The sequence below is a fragment of the Limulus polyphemus genome, unplaced genomic scaffold (genome assembly GCF_000517525.1).
Source record: "Limulus polyphemus unplaced genomic scaffold, Limulus_polyphemus-2.1.2 Scaffold207, whole genome shotgun sequence".
Classification (NCBI taxonomy): domain Eukaryota; kingdom Metazoa; phylum Arthropoda; class Merostomata; order Xiphosura; family Limulidae; genus Limulus; species Limulus polyphemus.
In genome coordinates, this window is record NW_013665817.1 from 466,695 (window position 1) to 481,966 (window position 15,272).

At 32.0% G+C, this 15,272-nt stretch overlaps 1 protein-coding gene across 1 annotated transcript in view; it reads right to left on the minus strand.

Moving 5' to 3' along the window:
• Positions 1-1,200: 1,200 nt before the first annotated feature.
• The window catches only part of LOC106478393 (GTP-binding protein 10-like), a 29,404-nt gene continuing 15,332 nt past the window's right edge, over positions 1,201-15,272 (minus strand). The window contains exons 6-9 of the mRNA XM_013938934.2: positions 13,093-13,145; positions 9,189-9,374; positions 5,713-5,836; positions 1,201-1,492 (exon numbers count right to left, since the gene is read on the minus strand). Of these exons, the coding sequence (XP_013794388.1) occupies positions 1,269-1,492; positions 5,713-5,836; positions 9,189-9,374; positions 13,093-13,145 (587 nt within the window). The 3' untranslated portion in view covers positions 1,201-1,268. The remainder of the gene's footprint in view (positions 1,493-5,712; positions 5,837-9,188; positions 9,375-13,092; positions 13,146-15,272) is intronic.

A 15,272-nucleotide genomic window follows, 5' to 3' on the forward strand; every position in this document is an offset into this window, starting at 1 on the left:
TCAATTACACCTAACTCTACAGCTAGTAGCTACACACCAAGGTATTCTATTCACCTGCATCTAACTGTACATCTAGTAGCTACACACCATGGTATTCTATTCACTTACATCTAACTGTACATCTAGTAGCTACACACCAAGGTATTCTATTCAGTTACACTTAACTCTACAGCTAGTAGCTACACACCAAGGTATTCTATTTACTTACATCTAGTAGCTACACACCAAGGTATTCTATTCAGTTACACCTAACTCTACAGCTAGTAGCTACACACCATGGTATTCTATTCACCTGCATCTAACTCTACAGCTAGTAGCTACACACCAAGGTATTCTATTCACTTACATCTAACTCTACAGCTAGTAGCTACACACCAAGGTATTCTATTCACTTACATCTAACTGTACAGCTAGTAGCTGCACACCAAAGTATTCTATTCAGTTACACCTAACTCTACAGCTAGTAGCTACACACCAAGGTATTCTATTCACCTGCATCTAACTGTACATCTGACCACATACTATTGTCCTCACTTGTATTTGTCTGTATACAACCACATTCTAACATCTTCTCCTCATTTCTACCTGAGCATACATAACTACACAATAAACTGTTCTCCACAGTCACATCTGTCTCAATAAACAAAGTATTTTAATCAATTCTACAATTGTATAGATGTTATAGAACTAATTAATATTTTGTTAAACATAAGGAGTTTACTGGTTTTAATCTTAAAGAAGTTTATACTTTCATCAATGCAAAGTAATATATACATCATGATCTAAAAAGCAAAAACAAATACAGTAAAAAAAAAAATCACAAACACTCGTTACATGTCAGTATTTAAAATAACATTATTAACAAATTCAGCTTAAATCTATTGAAATGCTTAAACAAGATGACAGACCACAGTACCTCTATGTGGTACTTGTTTGTTAGTATGAGTACCATTTCTGATGACAAGCTGAGTGGGAAGGTTTCCATTCATACGTACACCTGTCATCACTTAACACAATGTTGAAACTTTGAAAAAAAACAACTTCATCACCCAAACATTAAAACAGCATAAAAAATACACCGTCCAATTAGTTATGAATTTTTATTCATATAAATTAATTATACAAAAAAAAATCCATGAAAGTCATAAGCCGTTTGAACAGTATTGATGTGTATTTTTATCTGTTTTTAAAACCAGAGAATCAACTGAAAGGATATCTGTTTATTATCTCAAGCTTGATACAAGTGTATTTACACAATAACTATGAAATCAAAACAACTGAATGCTTTCTTGTTCATTTTTAGGGATAGCTATTTCAGTGCATTGACCGTCTTTCTGGGAAGTTTTGATCTCCACGTGAAAATCAATAATCTCTCTGATACGCTGCTGAAGATGCACAATGTTAACTGCTTTTGTAGCACAAATAGGAATTACATCATCAAATCCCACAAAATGTCTGGATTTTAGCTCATCTGGTAATTCCTCTGGATATTCTGAAGTAAAAAAATAAGTTTTAATCAATTTCTTCAGACAGTGACAGAAACATCAGCTGTAAGCCTAATGGATAAAGTTGGCTTTGCACTTACTAATGTAGTGTATGACTTCAGTAGGTTTTCTGCCTTAAAGTCTATCTGATAGGAGTTTCATAATCAAGTTATTTGATTTCATTAGGTGGAACAGTATAGACGTGTTTGGGGTATTTACTAATTTTGTATCTGATGGTAGTAATGTTGAAGGAATTTTTTTTCGTTTATTTTGATACAGAAAACAAATAGAAACTTTTATTCTAGCTGAAGAATGTTGGTTTATTATTAAGCACAAAGCTACACAATGGGTTATCTGTGCTCTGCCCATTGCAGGTATCAAAACCTGAATCCTAGCTCTATAAGCTGGGAGACTGACTGCTGAGCCATCTAGGGGCTAACTGAAAAGAGTGTTGTATATTTAAATACAGAATAAAGTTTGATTTATAAAAGTTATAAGGCTTTGGTTAGAAGATGTATATATGGTATGCTTGTACTTTATGGTTTGGATATAAATTTTTTCACTACGCACCTGAGTGTAATGTGAAACATAGTTTTATGAAAGTTACAAACTTCAAACATTTTGTAAAAGGTTTTAAGAATGTGGCAACACCTAAGGAGTTAGTTTTAATTTTTTTTTACTTCTGTTCTTATTCTATGTTATTTGTTAAACAAAAAAGTAGACTGAATTAGAAATAACTAAATATCTATGTATACCTAGTACGACTTTTGTTTACCAAATAATCAAGTGTAAACAGTTTAAATGAAGAACCATTAACTAGATAGCATAGGACGAGAAACAATAAGCATTTAACTTAACTTATTAAATAAAGTTTTCACTGTGAAACACACTTACTGTTCTCCAACAATTACTTCATTAAATTATTTAATCAAACCAGCATTTCACTAATACAGCTTCATCAGGGCTCTTATAGAACAGATTGTTATGATAAGTTAGGTAAAATTAAAAGTGTTCTATTTTATGTGGCATCAGGTTTAGTTCTGTCTAGGCCTAAAGCACAGAAGTATATTTTCTATAGATTATAGGCTTAGCATTCACTCATCTTTACATTACGAGTTTTCTCAGAATGTAAGCAACTAGTAAAGAAAATAAGATGATTAATGAATTTTAAAATGCTATAGTATTTATCATCATCATTTATTTATCATAACTAAGAGTGGGTAATTCACACCATGGACAGAGTGTTTGAGAACAAAACTAAAAATCCACCTGGCAATTGGCATAGCCAATTGAATAAACTTTTCTTAAGTTAAATTTTATAAAGATCATAATTCATTCTTTCATCAGTTGGGTACCTTTTCTGCTGATAATATTTTCGGCCATAATCCCAATAATATCTCTCGAGGTTCATCCAATTTATGAGATTTAAATTAGTCCTAAATACACATATAAAGCTAACAATACAAAACAATCTCTGTAATAAAAGTATAATAATAACAAATAAAAATTAAAAAGCAATAATGTTTGATATATTAAATAGTTTAATTAATATTGTTTGTAAAAGTAATAATACTTAAGGAACACAGAAATATTAGCTTTTGACTTGAATTACTGTCATAGAAATAATTTTCTATGGTAAACATAACATCAATATAAAATGCCTGATTTCTATAGAATTCTCCTTAAAACATCTTTTGACCAATGAAAACTCATAAAGCCACTCTGTAGTGTAAATTTGGAGAAGAGAGGCATCTGTGACAAATTTACGAAGACACTTTACTGTTTAAATTATGTCAAGTTAGCAGCAGTAATTTACTTATAGTACAGCCAAAAAACAATGTTTATGAAGATATGAAATAACAAATAAAAATAACACCTGAATTGAAAATATAACACGGTTAAACGTAATACAAAAAAACTAACACGCTAAACATACCATGAGGTAAGTCTAGCACCACAGCTTTCACTTGAACTAACCTCTGACACCTAAATAACGTAGAGCTGATAACAGGAAATAATAACTAATATGAAATATTTTCTAGAAAGTTAAATAGTAGTAATAAGACTTAGAATGGAAAGTTACATGTTAATATTTCAAAAAAAGTAATTATCTAGAACTAGTGGAAATAAGGTAATTATTTAGTGTCAGAATATACAAGGAACTATTATATAGAGCTATTATTAACTATTTATTAATAACTTAAACTAAGAGGCGGTACAACCATGAGTGTTCAAAACATAATTAAAACTACCTTCTCACTAAACGAGTTACAAAACTTGTACACTTCACAAGCACTATGTTTTTTTTCAAGTGCATATAGTTTATATATATGTGGTGGCATCAGGTTTAGTTCTATCTAGGCCTAAAGATCAGAAGAACATTTTCTGGGAACGTCCATGGGTAAAACCAATGGTGGTCAATACACTAGTGGTTCACTATTACTATAACCAATATCCACAGTAATTAAAGTGTAGATGTGAAAGTCTTAAAACATTGTGATATATTGTACACATTCTAAACCTGTAATCAATAGCAAGAATATTGTTGAATTTCCCACAGAATCAGATGAAATTTGTGTTTAAATTGCACAATGAATAACATCATTTATGAAAAATGAGAGAGTACGAGTTCTTTCTAAAAACTCTCGTAATGTTAAACAAATTTTATTGTATCTAATAAGCTGAGAGTAGTAAACACATAACTTGATTGATAATTCATACTTGAAATTGAAAAGTTAATAAGTTCAAAGTCCAAAATGTTCATTTTATTAAAAACTTTAAACTGAATGTCAGATTAATGATGCTGATATCTAAATCCAAATACTTTGCTTTGTTTTTAGTGAAATAGCTTTATGCTAAAGCGATTGTTTGTTTCTTCATTTGTAAATAAGCACAAAGCTACACAATGGGTTATCTGTGCTGTGCCTCCCACGGGTATCGAAACCCGGTTTCTAGCATTGTATCTCTGCAAACATACCGCTGTGCTACTGAGGGGCTTCTAGAGCGAACTCTGGTGGATAAATTGCTACAGTTGTATTTAAGAACCTTCATAACTAGGTATAAGAATCTCATCAATATATGAACAAATGTGATTCCTGTGTAAATATTTACTAGTCTTTCTTAGTAAGGTTTGTAATGTATGAAAATTCTAGTCCAAACAAATACAAATCTTCAACTTATGGACTGAAATTAAATCTCACTGGAATTTCTTGTATCTGTTGGAAGACATGTTGACCAAATTGCACAAATGTATTATCAAGTAAAAAATACATGGCCTGCAAGAATTTGTGTGAAACAGTGGTACTTTTTGTGAGTGACATTGCCACAGAAAATTCTGTATTCACTGGCACAGAGTAGTAATTTACAGAATTATTAAAAGGCCTTGAAATTGTTGATAAAAGACTTTTTAATTTTATCAATAATAAGATCAGAATAAAGATTACTAAAATCAAACGTTTCTACTTTCATAGCTACAAGGTCTGTAATGTTTCTCTTTATGCTCAATGGTATTTACTAATGATAATGAACAGATTAATACTAATTCTCTAATTACATATTAATTACAGTATTTCTTTAAATATTCTTTAATATATTTCAGATCATTACCTAAAATGATAAAAACCCTATAACCTGAGCAATTTTGAAAGGTGGACCTTTCTTCTTCAAGGACAAACAGTTTGCTCCTGAAGAAGAAGAAAGGTTCACCTTTTAAAAGTGCCCGGGTTACAAGATTTTTATCATTTTATGTTAAGATTTCTTGAACCCACATGTTTGTCTGACATGATCAGCTCATTACCTAGTACTCAACTGGAAAAGTTTAAAACTGCCCACACATGATCAATTCCGAGAAATGTTTTCATTTATGAAGTTTAGGATGTTACAAAATACAATTTATTACATAACATCACTTTTACTTTGATTAGTGTTTTACAAGAATACTTTAAGGACATATTTTTTTCTTGTATAACTACAAACCTCAAATTTGAGTGTTACTGCCAAGTCATGAATTCTCTGAACACATGTTGTAGCTCTTCAATAAGTCTAGTTTCCAGAATAACACTAGATCTACTGTGAAAAATCTGTTGAACTAACCAAAGGCACGTAACTTTATATTCATGTTATCTAAAAAAATATATGGATTAGATATATGAATGGAGAGTAATGTTAACCACTTTCCAATTTGCAATAAAAACTTGTCATTTTACTATGTTCAATATTATAAATTTACCCTTATAATAGTTGATTTCCTCTTTTAACTTCTGAAACTTTTTTTCTGCATCCTTTGTGTCCATTTTTGTTATGGCTAGGAGGGCAGGTTTCACAGTTAAGTCTTCTTTATATAACTCAAGCTCCTAAGAAAGAATTTATTTTTGTAGAACATCTCAAACCATGATAGAAAATTAGTGGTTTGCAATAGTTTAAAAGTAATTTTTAACTTCCTAAACCATAAAAGACGATTACTAAGAAGAATTAAGTTAAAAATATTAAACAGAATATTCAAAATCCATTTGTAATTTTCATACACTTTTGAACAACATGTTTGTTCAAAAGTTACAAGGGCTATCTGTGGTAGCCATCCCTAATAGTGAATTTGATTATGGTTCTTATAAATTAAGATCCACAGCCACAAATTGTGGAACACAATTTTGTGGCATTGGAAAGCAAACCTCCTTGGATCTACAGGTCTGGCACAGTAACTACTAGGCCACACACACAGCCTACCTTTGAATTAGACTTTAGCTCAATAATTTTGTTTGTTTATATTTTTTTAGCATAAAGCTGCACAAAAGGCTATCTCTACTCTGTCCACCACAGGGATGCAAACCCTGGAATTTGGGATTGTAATTTAACACTGATCTATTGAGGAATTCACCCATTAATGATAATTGACTTTTAACCTCACAACAACAACATTTTCCTCACTAAACTTGCTTATATAACACTGTAATGTGTAACACCGTCTTACTCTAGTTATTCCTCCTCAAGGCCCGAATAAATGAACAGTAAACTTTTAGTTGCTAAACATAACATTTATTTTCACCTAGAATTTAAGCAGAAGCCTCAAAATTAAGACTTCGTGAAGTTATTTTGGAATGAGTTTATTAAATTATATCTTCAATACTATCACTGCTTAAAACTTCTGTAGTCTTACATACATACATACACCTTATGAATTATTTTAACAAATACTGGGTACTTAAGAATATTTACTTGGCAACAACCACAAAATTCATTTAAAAAACAATAATATCATGTATGAAGGAGATCAAAAAAAGTCTAAAGAAAACTTCTCTTCTAATTAACATTGGATTTCGAAAAGATATCTCATGTAGAAAAATGGATTAAACTAAATTAAGAAATACCATAAACAAGGCCTCAACCTTAACTTCTAAAGGCTCTAGCAAGTTGCTAATCCCACCCACTAGCAAATTCAGGACAGCCATTAGCAACAACATTATTCTTCTATAAAAGTAACTGCAACTTGCAAATTCAGGACAGCCATTAGCAACAACATTATTCTTTTATAAAATTAACTGCAACTAGCAAATTCAGGACAGCCATTAGCGACAACATTATTCTTCTATAAAATTAACTGCAACTTGCAAATTCAGGACTGCCATTAGCAACAACATTATTCTTCTATAAAATTAACTGCAACTAGCAAATTCAGGACAGCTATTAGCAACAACATTATTCTTCTATAAAATTAACTGCAACTTGTAAATTCAGGACAGCCATTAGCAACAACATTATTCTTCTATAAAATTAACTGCAACTAGCAAATTCAGGACAGCCATTAGCAACTACATTATTCTTCTATAAAATTAACTGCAACTTGCAAATTCAGGACAGTAGGTAGCAGTCCTGAATTTGCTAGTTGCAATTAATTTTATAAAAGAATAACATTGTTGCCAATGACTGTCCTGAATTTGCAAGTTGCAGTTAATTTTATAGAAGAATAATGTTGTTGTTGCTAATGGTTAGCAACAACATTATTCTTCTATAAAATTCACTGCACCTGTGTCATAATTAATTATTTCATATATTAAAATAAATATGTATATGTCCTATTCATATGTAAAAATATTCTGTATCATGTTTTATTTTCAAACATATTTGAATGTCAAAACTCATTTTAATTACATGTGACAGTTTCTACTTTAACTATTTCACAAAAGTTAAAATTTGGGTAGAAACTGGTGTATTTAAGGCCATAAGCAGCTGGATTGACAAATTCTACTATTTCACTGTTGTTGGCCACCTTATCCTGAGAAAAAAAAACATTTTATTTTTTAAAAGTTAGGGTTTAAATGCCAAAAGATAGTGAAGCATTAGAAGCCAATAGGCCTAAAGTTTGTGTTGATCATGGACAAATTACAAATAAGTGAAAAAAAAAAATGCAGTTTACATGTCGGTATTATATTTCCTCTGAATGAGCAACCACTTGGGTGCAGTATTTCTAACCATGCTGCCATCAAAACTGCACTTAGAGGCTGAATTATTTGAGTCTAGCTGGTGGGTCCATGTGCTAATTGACTTTGCAACCAAACAAGATGAAGATGCAGTCTCATTATACCCATTTCCTGATACTTAGCCTGAGTACACCATAAAGCTGAAATGATCATAAGACTAACATGGCACTGGCAAGTGAAATGATCTTGTTATTCAAACTTATAGTTCCCATCTGTTCTAAGTAATGATTGAAATGCACGTAACATGAGTATATTGATACTCAACAGTAAGAATCTGCCATCCTTCCTCTGAAATATGTACTAGCAATATCTTCTAAGTTTTACTAGCAAAACTACACCATCAACTAGCAATCTGCTAGTTTGATAACGTTAATTTTCAGCCCTGTAAGTCTATACAAACCTTAACTAGGTAATGACTAATCTCAATAAATTTACTCAACCAAAATAAATCTCATGTAAAAATAAGAGGGAATCCTCAATAGCCATGGCACTTGAAATTCTTTTAGGCAGGATTGGAGTAAATTAATCTGAGAGACCTTTTTTTTTTTCTTTTCATTAGCTATATTTTTGTGTGCCAAGCTTGGGGCACACATATACCTGATTAGATTTTATTACCCATCAGGATCTCTACCAGCCTACCCTCAAATTGAAATTCTTTTAGGCAGGATAAGAGTAAATTAATCTATCAGACCTTGGGCACAGTCAAATACATCAATGGAAAGGGTTAGACCTCCTAATTCCAAAACTGTAATTAGATCTCAAACCAGTCAAGAGATGACGAACTATAAGCTAAAAGTTTGTACTTGAAAAACTCGGAGCCATTCTATGAGCCTCTATGCCATGGCTAAAAAAAAAGATTATATAAAATTATAAATGACCCTAATAGGTTCACAGATAACTTGCTAATCTTTGGCCAATTTTATTAATCTATAAAAACTCCCATATCAGAAAAGAGAGAGAGAGAGAAGAATTAAATTTAAATCAAAAACAATCCTAGTAAGTTGGTGAAAAACTTGCTTCACAATCTCTCATGAATTTTACTCATCCACCCCCAAAAAAAACTCCATGTAAGGGAGATTAAACTCTAAGAATACAGAAAATTTGGTAAACTAATCTAGATGATTTTGCTCAGGTAAATCAAATCTTAGTTAATTAGATAGGAAAAGGATTAAATTAAGTCAAAAACAACCATTACCAAGAGGTGACTTTGTTGCCATGAGGCATACCTTACCTGATTCAGGAGAAAAATTGTCTCCAATGCTGACCTGAATGGTGATTGAGGCTTGAGACGAAAACCTCCAATGTCCACAACAAACATTAGCAGTCTTGTTCTCACGAGGTGTTTTAAAAATTTATGGCCCATCCCATAATTCCTATGAGCTCCTTCTATAAGTCCTGGCAGATCTGCTACTGAGATCTAGAAAAAAAAAGTCGTCAGTCTTGATACAATAACTTCAATTACTGTACAATTAGTAAATGTTACTCTTTTCAGACAAAATATCACATAATAATTGAAACGTAAAGAAAGTATTTTGTGATACAAAAGACACTGGCAATACACCAACTCATTCTATGAACTGTAAAATCAATCCACTGTCACTGCACTGGCAAACCAAATATCTGGTAGACAAATAAAATGACAACATAAAGTTATACTGCTAAAGCGGCAAACATTTATTTGCAAATACAGTAACAATATACTAGCAATACAAATGACAAAACAAATCAAAATTCCAGTATTTATCACTGATCTATTAGAATTTCCAACTCAACATTATTATTCAGCTATTAAAATAATGTTAAAGAGAAATGTAAACAATTTAAATTTTTTACAAAAGAAAAACGTAAATACCGACGAAGCTGTAAAATTAATGCAATGTATATTTACATCACATTCAATTACTTTCAATTCATTTTACTTTTGATTGTTATAACACTTAGACTTAGGTCTAAATAGATAAAACCACAAAAACTGAAAATGATTTGGCTACCATTTCCAAGCTGGCTGTCCAAGTTGACCTATTTTGATGACATTCGACTGCTGTTTTTGGTATAAACATGGCCAGAAACTTGGATATTTCAATGCAAACAACAGACAGAAGAGTATGAATAACAGACACAGTACACAAGATGATCTTTACACAATGACCAAACAAAGGGAACAATGGATGGGATTTGAAATGAGATTTATAAACATTTGAATCATCGCCTTTATGATAAAAGATAACAGCAACAAAAGCTTTCTCCTTTTTTATTCCGTAGTGTTGTGATATCACCCAGTGTATGGATTTATCACAGAGCAAGAGTAGGGTCCCCTCAACTAGAGACTCAAAGTTATAGTGTGTGTTGTCTGTTTATCTCTCTTGAACTCTAATTAAGCTTATTGTGAAGAAGTATGGAGGATGCACAACAGCAGTCTTTAATACCACACGGTTAGTCTACAAACACAATACACTACAACAAAACATGGCTAAGTGTGTATGTATTGCATGTATTAAACTTGCAACAGAAATAAGGGAAGTGAAAACTAAGTGACTGCTCTCTCACCAGTTTAGTATGTGTGCCCCACCCCCTTGTAAGGTAAAAGAAACCTATAAAATCTAAAATGGAAAAAAAAACACAGTTTGTTTATTGTTAAGCACAAAGCTGCACAACTGGCTATTTGTGCTGTGCTCACCATGAGTATCAAAACCTGGTTTTTAGCATTATAAGTCTCCAGACTTACTGAGGAGCAACAACAAATATACAAAAGTTTCTAAGAGTTTATGGAAAACTCAGCTAAGTCGAAATCTCGGCAAAAAAAAATCTAAGCCTGCTAAAAGAAGTTCAGCTACAGGGAAAAACCTGGCTTTAAATACTACAAAAACACAATAATAACCGAGCCACACACTTGACCTTAATCTACAGCAATCCAAGCATGGGGGCATCCTCATGCCATTACCTAATTCACTGACAAAAAAAGATAGCTTTCTACAAAGAAATGTTACCGGCCATCTTTCCTGTAAGAAAATGCAGTTAATTGCCAAGTAGTGCATTCAGGTCCCATGCAAAGCTAGAATCAAGAAAAGTTTGAGATAGCTTTCTACAAAGAAATGTTACCGGCCATCTTTCCTGTAAGAAAATGCAGTTAATTGCCAAGTAGTGCATTCAGGTCCCATGCAAAGCTAGAATCAAGAAAAGTTTGAGGTGTTCGCTTGAGTGAGTTTCTGTGCCCAAACTGAACTAAAAGAAAATATAGATATTTCAAAGATTTACATGGGTAGGTAAAAGTGTGCTTGTCATGACATTTTACAGGATTACATTCAAAACTTAATTGCAATATTTTATTATCAATGTATACGAATACACTTTGCACTTAAACATAGTTAATAAATCAAACTTTAGTATTATATAAATTCTAATTTCTCAATATCAAAACGAAGTACTTAAATTCTCTGTTTCCTCTTGTCTTGTTTGCTCCAACTTGCCCATTTTCTATTTTTTTCAGTGCCCCTCCATGACATACTAAGTTTAATGCAAATTACTCATAATAGTATAATTTTCTTTGGTTATAAAGATATATGCCAGAAAGTCAAATCCACTTGCTATGCCCCTCCTATCACATCCTTTCTTTCACAAATTGCCAATAATTCTCTTCTCCCTGATGCATGCTAGTACATCATTTATAACCATTACAAAGACCATTAGAAAGTTTTAATTTACTGAAGGATATATAATGGTACCTTGTTCAAAGTAGAGATTTTAAGTTATTTAACCTACAGATTCAAAGTTGTTATTGATGAGTTCAGGTTGAACAGCTAGGAGAATTATTTTGCATGTGATATTTTGTGTTCTTAAGTTACTAGTAATATTGTTGCAAGGAACTAGGGTTAAATTCATCAGAGGGTCAACAGCAAAAACACAAAAGGCCAAACATAAGGACTAAATTAGAAACTTATTAGGTTAGGCAATGAAAACATAAAGATATTTCTCCATGAGGTATGTTCACGAGTAGTTTGTGCTTTATGTCATTCAATACTGTAACTTCAGCTGCACATTTGCTATGTTATTTACAGCTTGTGTGGTGGGATTATTAGTTAGACACAGTTCAAAGAACAATAAAACAATTATACAATGAAATAAAAACAGATGTAAACTGTAAACTTAAGATTTTTAGGACAAATAACTATAATTTTCTGTTATAATCTGCAATAACTCTAGAAAAAAAAAGGGATAATTTAGGCTTTTTGTTTTTTGTGGTGGTAACTCAAATCTACCAAGTCAATATTGCGTTATAGTAGAGAAAATAAATAAAATATAAAGTTTTACTGAAAAAACTTCTGATATTCATTTAGGAGGTTCTCGAGGTTGTGCAAATGAAATCTGAATACTGTATGATACAAAAAGTCATTTTAATCTTAACATGAAAATCTCTTTGCACTCAGACTAGCCAGAGTCTGAGCCACACTTTAACTCCATAAATTCACAGACAAATCTTCAGAAAAAAACACTTAGAAAACTGATTTTATGTTTACAAAAAACTTGTAATGTTTACCAAAAGCTTGCCAAATTTCATGAAGGTACCCTTACCACATTAAAAGTCATACTATATATACATACTTTCATGGTTATCGGGTGGTTGGAGGGTTGGTCAAAGTGGCCAAGCTCATATACAAAAAAACAGAGAGTTACCTAAAGGGGAAGCAAACACTTGGTACCATATTGTACAAGTGTTCTACATTAGTTTCCTACACTTTAAAATAAGATAAGTAGAGAAGAAAAAAAAGGTATTAACTTCTGGCCAGAAAATGGAAAATATCAGTCACAGGAAAGTAATTTTGAATAACTATTGAAAAAGTTACTGATACTTTGGTAGCCCTAATCCTCATCTATTGTTCTAACATGTTCAAAATTTTTCCTGTTACATATTCTGGATTTATCACCAAACTTGGCCTTCTTAAGTTGTGAATTTAGGTTTAAAAATAAATAATTATCTTTGTATGCTTATTAAGTCATTTAAATTTTAATGTAACCTGATATTTTTCTTTCAATGTAAAACAAGCATATAATTAAATATATTTCATTACATTATGGTTGCTTAATCAAAATATCATTTCAACTACTTTCAACCAACTGACAAGCAGAAAGAACGGTACCTGTCTGAGGTCGTTGTACATCATTACTCCCAAATTAGGTGTAATTGTTGTGACTGTAAAGAGTACGAATGACAAAGGTTAGAAATATATTACTTTACAGATAAAATTCAGATAAATTTTTTTCTTGAAATAATCTTCAAGTATTATAACAATAAGGATAACATCTTAAAATGAGCTTTAAGAACCAGGACAATTTTTGTCTACATATTTTAGTATTAGAAACCAAACTGCACAGTCTAAAACTGAAAATTAGCAACAGATAATTACATTATAAAGGGGAAAATGATCAGGCAGTGCTATGCTTTAGATATAGTTGAAAGAAAAAAAGAGTTAAAGTTTTATGTAGCAGTGTTTAATAAATGATATCCATATACAAAAATCATTAGACTGGCAACTGAGGATGTTTACATATTTCAGTTTAGACATAGGGCAGATTTTACATTGTTGTTAGAACTAAAATTCACCTCAAACAGGTACTTACAGCTGAAATAGACTTTATGCAGTCACGTGACCAAAGTAAACACGGCAACAATTTGCAGCCATATTGAACATAAACATTATTTGTGAAAACATGGCCTCTGCTACACGATCACCTACTTCTCCATTCATGTTACATGAATTTAATAGCAAATTAGACAATATACGCAGTTAAAGATATGAAGAAAAACACTGAAAAGTCAGTCTTGACAAGCCACATTTTTGATAAAACTTTATTATCACCCACTGGGTCCTTCCACCTAGCACTGTTTGTATGGGCCTGTAAATTACAAGAAGCACCAAATATTTACAAGCTCCAGATTTTGTCAAGATCTATGCAACATAATTGTGACAACGTACATTGTATATACAAGTAGTACTAACCATATATAAAATGGGAACTGCATAGTTTATGGTATGACGATAGTTTCCAAGACTTGTCAATGTTGTTTGCATCTGTATGTTTTACTGCTACAGTTCATGTAACTCTATGTAATAGATCTTTTGAAAACCTATGAAATGATAACTTTGGATCCTTTGTCTGGTTGTTTGTACAAGTAACTGCTGCACAGCTGACTGTCATTTCAAACATTTGATCTCAAATTCCAATACCAGCAACTACATTGTGATTACTAGTTTCTCTGCTACGTCCAAAATGGCAGCGTTTACTTTTCAGCTTGCCAGTAATGTATGTGTGGCATCACGTATATAGGGTCTATACTGAAAGTTTTTTCTTGTTAAGTTTGAACTCATGCTGTCAACAAGATATGCAACTCAAAATTTCCAAAATCCTTTACATATTTGCATACAATATACGTCATCCATAATACTCTACTCTTCCACATTCCACATGACTTATTGCACAGGCATCAGTGGATCTGTCATAAGCTTTGATTTCCCACCATCAATTGGATTTGTTTGAATGGTGTAGATGTAGTGAAAAATTGTTTGTGGGAAACTGATTGTTTAAAATGGATTTTAATGCTAAAAATTGGAAACTGAAATCAGGCAGACTTATATCTGAAATAATGAAATCCAGAATATCTACACTGTAAAGAATGTGGGAACACTAATGAACCACATTAAGAAGCAAGAAGGGAAGCTACCCACACAATAAAAACAAAACTTTGTAGCAAAACAGAGTCTGAGTAGAACCCAAACCCAAGAAAGACCCAAGCGGTCCCAAGAATGAGCTCAACAATGGAAAGACTTTACAATGGGAACATCAAAGCACAATAAAAAACATGTATGAACCCCATTCTGGTTGGAGCAGAGACATTGAGTGACATTGCCAAAGCCACGCAAAGACATGCATATGGAAGTGATAAAGGTATCTGCTGAGGAATCATCAGCCACTATGTAGCACCCTTAGTCCACTTCCAAATCAATACAGATAGATATGCAAGAAGAGATTGTACTGAAGTATGTCATTCAAAGGGCCCCTATCATGGAGCTTCAGTATAGAGGAGTGAGTGTGTCTAGGGTTAAAACAGAGGTATATATATATATAACATGTGGGAGTTACAACTTGTTTTTAATAAAGACACATACATATATCTATATACTGATATATATATATATATATATATATATATATATATATATATATAATACAACTAATATACTACCTACACCTACTACCACCTACTACTTACTAAGAGGGTAGGGGGTAGGATACGGGACGTAATACTAGACGAACGGAA